The sequence below is a fragment of the Ixodes scapularis genome, unplaced genomic scaffold (assembly GCF_016920785.2).
Source record: "Ixodes scapularis isolate PalLabHiFi unplaced genomic scaffold, ASM1692078v2 PGA_scaffold4__175_contigs__length_147842914, whole genome shotgun sequence".
NCBI classification, from domain to species: domain Eukaryota; kingdom Metazoa; phylum Arthropoda; class Arachnida; order Ixodida; family Ixodidae; genus Ixodes; species Ixodes scapularis.
In genome coordinates this window covers 101,163,966-101,171,761 of record NW_024609879.1, presented here as the reverse complement: position 1 = coordinate 101,171,761, position 7,796 = coordinate 101,163,966, and the positions used below count along the sequence as shown (strand labels likewise).

The 7,796-nt window shown below is 48.9% G+C and overlaps 1 protein-coding gene across 1 annotated transcript; it reads left to right on the top strand.

The window, feature by feature from the left end:
* Nucleotides 1-888: 888 nt before the first annotated feature.
* Nucleotides 889-3,151, top strand: LOC121837829. The gene is made up of 2 exons (XM_042293656.1): nt 889-2,974; nt 3,051-3,151. Exons 1-2 carry the CDS (start codon nt 889-891, stop codon nt 3,149-3,151), a joined length of 2,187 nt encoding a protein of 728 aa, XP_042149590.1.
* Nucleotides 3,152-7,796: the final 4,645 nt, after the last annotated feature.

Sequence of the window (7,796 nt, the reverse complement as noted above, 5' to 3'; positions counted from 1 at the left end):
GACTATTAAAAAAGTAGTACTTACACCCCTTGTCTTATATATAACACCCCGAAACTACTTCTCGACGTTCCGTCCACTGACGTCGCACTGACGAAACCAAGTTTTACGAGCGGCTTGATAGCTGGGCGATATAACCTACTAAATCGCTGATGAACGTATCAACGAATAGAGAGAAGAAAAGAAAAAGAACACTGAGGTTTTGCAACAGGGCCAACAAAACCGCGAGTGTTTTCCTGTAGTCTTGTACGCCGTGCATTAGCTAGTTTAATCACGCTCGACTATCAAGCCGTCGAATTGTAGTTCAGGGGTGTGTTTTATATGGCACGGTCACTACAACCCCTCTTTGTTGAGAGTGTTCCGTTCCTCTTGACTCACTGAAAAAGTAACTATGACACATTACTGGTTACTGCGATTCGGAGGGAACGGGTTACCTCAACTTTAAAGTAACGCATATTATTCTCTCCTTACTCTGAATGGCTCCTTTTATAAAGCGGTAGCCACTTAATATATGTATAGTCGTTAATAATTATTTGATTTTTAACTAGCGCGTTCGTTAAGGGATAACAGTGGCTATACTGACGTACCTTGCGCACATCTTTTTGTGGTCTATCTATAGATAGACTGTAAAATAATTGTAACTGAACAGGGACTGCATAAGACTCTTGTCCGCTTACAAAGAAGAAGAAGGTGAGGGGAGGAGCTGGCGCGAGGGGAGCCATTAGGTCAGTAAAACGAAGGTTCCCAACGAAGTCGGTTGTCCTGTCTTTGACGAGTCGACCTCACAAGGTCACCGACAAAGTCATCAGTCGACGAAATAGAGAGCTTATATGTGCAACATTAATGGTGCAAGAAACCCGGGACCTTTGGAAGTGAGGAATCAACATCAGGATGGATCGGCTGAAGACGAAGCGGAGGGTTCGACGGAGCCAGAACACGAAGATAATTACCGATATCACGACTGCGCTCCATTCAACAACCCTTGACATCAACTCCCTGAAGAACCTACGAGACAGGCTGATCGCCAGCAACGAGGAACTCCGCAAGGTCAACGAAGAGATTGAGCCGCTGATCACCGATGCCGACCTCGAAGCGGACTATGTTGCTGTGGTGGCAGACTACGAAGATGAAGTAGCAAGAGCCCTCAGTGAGGTACGCAACAAAATCGAGCGTCAACCGGCAGCACCAGCCATTTACCAGGTGGGAGACGACGGTGACGGAGTCATACCCCAGGCCACGGGCGTGAAACTTCCTAAACTACAACTACTGCAGTATCAAGGTGAGCTTACCCTCTGGCAGCCCTTCTGGGAGCAATTCCAAACTGCCGTTCACCGTAACACCAGACTCACGGAGGGAGACAAATTCCAATATCTACGCTCCCTGCTGAGTGGGCCAGCTGCCAGTGCTATCTCCGGGCTACAAACAACGGCAGAGTGCTACAAGGACGCCATAGAAATACTATCCGAACGCTTCGGGAACAAGCAGCGCATTCAGCGTGAGTACCTCGAAAGACTGCGAAGCCTACCAATGGTGAAGTCAGATCGAGATGTACGAGGACTAAGGAATATTTACGACCACGTCCAGACCAACATTCGTGGCTTGCGTGCTCTAGGCGTTTCGAGTGCAACGTATTCTACTATGATGATGGACGTACTCCTGTCCAACCTCCCAACCGATATACTGGTGGAGTACCATCGACTCAAAAGATACGGGATAGGGCTTGGAGTTCCAATCAACGGGAGAGAAAGAGCCGGAACGACTGACGATGGACAACCGTTAGATGACGTCTCGCCTTCGCCAACAGATTCAAATGAGGAGTTGGATAAACTCTTGCGTTTTATGCGCGTGGAGATAGAGAGCAGAGAACAGTCATCGCCACTCGAGCGAAGGCCGACAACCGTGCCAACAGTGGCTCAAAATCAGAGGCAAGGCGCCAATCCACCATCAACGTTGGTGTTGCACACTAGGGGAACAGACAACACCTGCTTCTTTTGCAACTACCGAACTCACCGTACCGGTGATTGTCCATCGGATATCACACTAGATGAGAAAAAGAAAATGCTAGCGCAAGACATTAGATGCTTTCGTTGCACGAAGCGAGGTCACCGATCAAGGGATTGCCGTAGTCAACAGAGATGTACCGGGTGCAGGGGAAGACATGTCACCTCAATGTGTAACCCGGCGTGGGAAGCTTTATCAACCGTTCAGGAGACTGCCAACGTTCTTACCGCCGGTAGTACCCCGACAGTACATACTCCGAGCGTCCTATTACAAACGTTCCGAAGCTGGGTTGGAACCGGCCTGAACCAAGCTTACATCCGCGGTATTATCGACGGAGGGAGCCAAAAGACTTTCATCAGGGAAGACTTGGCTAGAAAGCTTAATTTGAAGGTTGTCGGGGAACGTATCATGCAACTCAACACCTTTGCTTGCAGTGACTCAAACAGGTGTAGGCAGAAGTTCACCGTAGTTAGAATCCATATTAGGGGCCAATATAAGACAGCGGATCATGTCTTAGAAGCAGTCGTCGTGCCTTTCATCTGCCAAAACATCATAGAAACTCCAGTAGAGCACACATTTCTCAAGACTATTCCAGGAGACATCGCCGACAAGTTGATGTTTCCATCGACTCGAGTGGAAGCGGGCATAAGCCTTTTAATTGGAGCGGACCAGATGTGGAAATTGTTGACCGGCGAGACACGCCGCTCACCTTGCAACACCGGGCTAGTAGCCATCGCAACGACTTTGGGATGGACCTTTCAGGGTCCAACGAGCACAGTGAGTGTCTTATCAGATAATACCACAAATTTGATGGTGTGCGTGTTGAACGTGGGAGGGGCTGACGAAGAAGATGATGCAGCGTTAAAACATTTCTGGGAACTGGAGACCATTGGAATCGTGGATGAACCTATGGATAAGAAACAACAGGAAGAAAAGGTGTTTGAGCAATTCAAGGAAAACATCCGACAAAAGAACGGTCGGTACGAGGTCGCGTTGCCGTGGAAGGAGACAAAAACGACCCTTGGAGATAATTACATGATTGCCAAAACCAGACTCCGAAGTCTTGTACGCCGTCTCTCACAAGATGGCTCTATCGCCCAGTATGACAAAGCAATACGTAGTTACTTTAAAGATGGACACGCCGAAGAGATAGAATTAAATGCATCAACCTACAGGCACGTTTATTACATGCCTCACCGAGCAGTAATTCGAGTTAACTCGGAGTCAACTAGACTTAGAGTAGTATTCGACGCATCTTCCCATGCAGCAAACACCGGATCTCTCAATGATCACCTTGAAAAGGGTCCAACGATCAACACGGAGCTTTTGCCCGTCCTACTCAGATTTCGAATGCAGAAGGTGGCCATCACAGCAGATATACAAAAGGCATTTTTACAAATAGTCATCTCGGAGCGTGACAGGGACGCTCTCCGGTTTCTTCGGTTTGAAAATACACCCAAACCCAACGAGCCACTGCCAAACACGAAAGAGTGGCGCATGACGAGGGTTCCTTTTGGAACAACTTCCAGTCCCTTCCTACTCGGGGCTACGATACAGCATCACTTGCAAAACGTGGGTGGACCCAACAACGACATCGCAACTATTTTACTCCGATCCTTTTACGTGGACGACCTGCTAACTGGAGCAGCGAACATTAAGGAGGCACAGCGACTCGCTGACGGAGCACTGACTTTACTCAGGGAAGCAGGCATGGAACTGCAAAAGTGGAACACCAATTCTTCTCAACTCCAGAAACTCTTTGATCAAAGAGCGGATAACGTCGATCATTCATCCGAAAATAAGCCATTTAAGTCCCCCGAGGTCACCAAGATATTGGGATTGGTGTCGGATAAAAACGCGGATCATTTCAAGTTCTCTGCTGATCATCTCTTGGAGATACTTTCTACAAATCTGAACAAAAAGCGCTCCGTACTCAAAGCCTCGGCTAGGATCTTCGATCCCCTCGGTTTCCTGTCGCCGTATGTCATAAGAGTGAAAATTTTATTTCAACGTATATGGCATGCGGACTTGGATGGGATGAGGTTCTGACAGAGGCTCTTTTGCAAGAGTGGAAATCCTGGTGCGCCGATTTAACGGAATTACCACAAATCACGACGCCGAGATATCTGCTGGGTGTCGAAGGTGAAAGCGAGCTGGAGATTCACATCTTCACCGACGCTAGCCCTCTGGCGTATGGTACCTGCGCATATCTCCGTGCAGTGAACAGGAAAGGAGAAGTCAGCGTGAATCTGATATTTTCCAAGGCTAGAGTTGCTCCACTGAAGACACTAACCCTTCCACGATTAGAACTGATGGGAGCGCTATTGGGAGCACGCATTGCTACATATCTTCGTAGCTCATTGTTGGGCCACACCGTTACAATATGGTACTGGACAGATTCTACTATAACACTTGGCTAGATTAAGGGATTGGCAACCGAGTGGCAACCCTTTGTGTGCAATAGGGTGGCAGAAATACAAGAACTCAGTGATCCGTCCAGTTGGCACCACTGCCCAGGTTACGAGAACCCAGCCGACGCTCTCACTAGAGGAAAGACTAGCACAGCTAGAGACTCAACAGGTATGGTGGTCAGGGCCGGAATGGCTTGCCCTCGAACAGCGAAACTGGCCAGTTAGTGCACCCGTAGAGAACCCTGAAGACATTGATGGGGAGAAACAGCAGCGAACCGAAACGCTACTGATTGTTGTACATGAACAAGCTGCGCTTTTGGCGATTGAAAATTTCAGCAGCTACACCAAGATGTTGCGGGTAACTGCTTGGGTTAAAAGATTTGTGCACAATTGCCGCCAGAATAATGGGTCGGCTGAACTACCATTGACTACACAAGAGATTACGGATGCGGAACTTTTCTGGATTAAACACACTCAAAAGGAATGCTTCGATAAGGAGATACACGAGATAATACAAACTGGGAGAATTGCTACAAGATCTAAAATAAGTGATCTACAGCCGTTTCTTGATGAAACCGGAATCATGCGCATACAAGGCAGACTTCATCAAGTTACCTTGACAAAAGACGTAAGACACCCTATCCTTTTATCGGGAGACCACCCGTACACTAAGCTGCTGGTCACTGCAACACAGCTTAGAACAGTACACGGGGGCCTGCAGGCCACATTGACAGAACTACGTGAAAGGTTTTGGCTGCCAGGAGCACGAAGAATCGTGAAGAAGGTCCTCGCTCAATGCCGGACCTGTCGGCGGTTCAGCGCAAAGCCAGCGACGGCTCCAGTAGCTCCACTACCACGGGACAGGGTGGAAGAGGGACACCCATTCCAGGTTGTAGGAGTCGACTTCGCGGGGCCGTTATTCGCCAGCTCAAAGGGACAATGTGCTAAAACGTACATTGCTCTCTTCACTTGTGCGACTACTCGTGCAATACACCTCGAGTTAGTATCCTCTAGGACCACTGCATCGTTACTCTTGGCTTTGAGGAGATTCGTGGCTAGAAGAGGAATTCCGACCACAATTTATAGCGACAACGCATTAACATTTAAAAGAGCAGCGAAGGATCTGAAAGCTCTATGGGAGGCTATTCGCAGTACCGGATCACAAGACTTCTGCAGTACCCACCGAATAACCTGGAAGTTCATCGTAGAGCGGGCCGCCTGGTGGGGCGGCTGGTGGGAAAGAATGGTGCGATCGGTGAAAACGTGCATGAGGAAAGTTCTAGGACGACAAAGTCTCTTTTGAAGAGCTAACTACCGTACTGACCGACATCGAAGCAGCAATCAACTCTAGACCCTTGACCTACTTACACGCAGATAGCAGCGAACCAACAGCCTTAACTCCGGCTCACTTACTCATCGGACGACGATTGACAACCCTGCCAGAGACGGAGACGCCACACCTAGTCGCGTCCTCAAGAGATGCGCTTTCACGACGGTGGCAATATCGACAGAAGCTCATGAACAATTTCTGGGTACGCTGGAAAAAAGAATACCTCCTAGAGCTTCGATCAGCACACCTAGCAACGCCTCTTAAAGGGGCACTGACACATCAAAATCATATTTTTTTTTTATTATCCGAAACGATTGAAAACGATGCCGGGACATTACCCTCAAAATTTGAAATTTGGGAATTCAGTATTCGTGAAGTAAACAAACAATTTCCAAATGCCGAATTCGAAGTTCCCGCGCGATCGGCGCCGGTGCCTTGACGTCAAAAATTGCGGAGACCTGAGAGTCCCCTTTATTTCACCACTCCCTGCTGTTGCCATGGCGACCCAAAGCGAGGGGGAAAGGAGCGAGCGGCGGCGTTCTGGCGGACCCGTTTTGAGCGGTGTCGCCTGTTTTCCGTTGGAGGATACAAATCCAGGAGACGGCACCACAACGAACTCCCGATTTTTGGTATTTCAAAAAGAAGGGCCGTAGTGCGTTCGCAATTGCGTTAAAAAACATGTTTTAGGATTGCCGTAATTAAATGTTATAGAAATGTCGCCTACAAAGCTTCTAAATTTCATGATTCTTGACGTCACCGATCAAAAGAAGCGAGGAGGCGAGAGGCGGGAAAATCAAACGCCAAAAATAAAAAGGCGCGCGCGCGCGCGGGAAAAATTTTTTTCGCGATGCGGTTTTTTTTGCGTGTCTATGACTGCAACTTGCATCGTTTTAGACAATAAAAATAAATACGACTTTTGGGGTGTCAGTGCCCCTTTAACAGCCGACCACCGAAAATCGGAGACGTGGCACTCCTGCACGACGACATTGCCCCGAGACATCTGTGGACCTTGGTTCGTGTCATTGATGTACTATCTGGAAGAGACGGAAATGTGAGGGCATGTACCATAAAACTACCATCCGGTTCAGTGACACGAAGACCAGTACAACTGTTGTACCCATTGGAAGCCATTTGAACTTCAATGTATTTTTCTCGCGTTGTGGGGGCGGGGAGGATATATGTAAAATAATTGTAACTGAACAGGGCCTGACATAAGACTCTTGTCCGCTTACAAAGAAGAAGAAGGTGAGGGGAGGAGCTGGCGCGAGGGGAGCCACTAGGTCAGTAAAACGAAGGTTCCCAACGAAGTCGGTTGTCCTGTCTTTCACGAATCGACCTCACAAGGTCACCGACAAAGTCATCAGTCGACGAAATAGAGAGCTTATATGTGCAACATAGACAATAAAAATATGTTCACAAGGTATAGACCATACAAAAGATCTACACAAGGTGTGTCGGTATAGCCGCTGTTATCCCTGAATTAACACAAATTACAGACGCGAGCTGGGGTGAGAACATGGGCGTACCAACCGGGGGGGCAAGGGGGGCACTTGCCCCCCCAGTTCTCAGAGTGGGGGGGCAAGGCATGCGTTTTGCCCCCCCTGAAACGGCCGCCACTGGGCAGAGCAGACACAGGCCGGCGGCGCCCAAGGAATACCAAGGGCACAGCCCCCCGACCCGCGCGGGCATATTTTTAACGCGCTGGCGATACAAACCCTAGCAACGGTGCTCACGCACGCCGGATTGGCTGGTTTGTGGAGCCTTGCCCCACGAACAAGGCTACACGGTAACCTAACGGAATCCATCCGCGAGACATGGGCCGGACGGGCCGTCCAGACCAGGACGTAGGCCCTTACACAAAATAAAGTTTTGCTTGCTTGCTTGGAGATAGGCGCTGCCGCCGTCAACATAGGCAGCGGATGCAATGCGAGTTTCCGAAGAGGTAGCGTAACTTAGTGGTGAGATGTCTGCCTCATACGTGTCAGACCCGGGTTCTATTTATGGTGTGGGCCGGCTTACTTCTTTTTTATTTTTTTGCTCGAACATTTTGTTTTGTC

Bases quoted from the DNA above. Each gene is read 5' to 3' on its own strand.
- LOC121837829 (XM_042293656.1), top strand. From the start codon at position 889: ATGGATCGGCTGAAGACGAAGCGGAGGGTTCGACGGAGCCAGAACACG. The intron at 2,975-3,050 runs GTCGGTACGAGG...TGCCAAAACCAG, and splicing joins AAACATCCGACAAAAGAACG to ACTCCGAAGTCTTGTACGCC.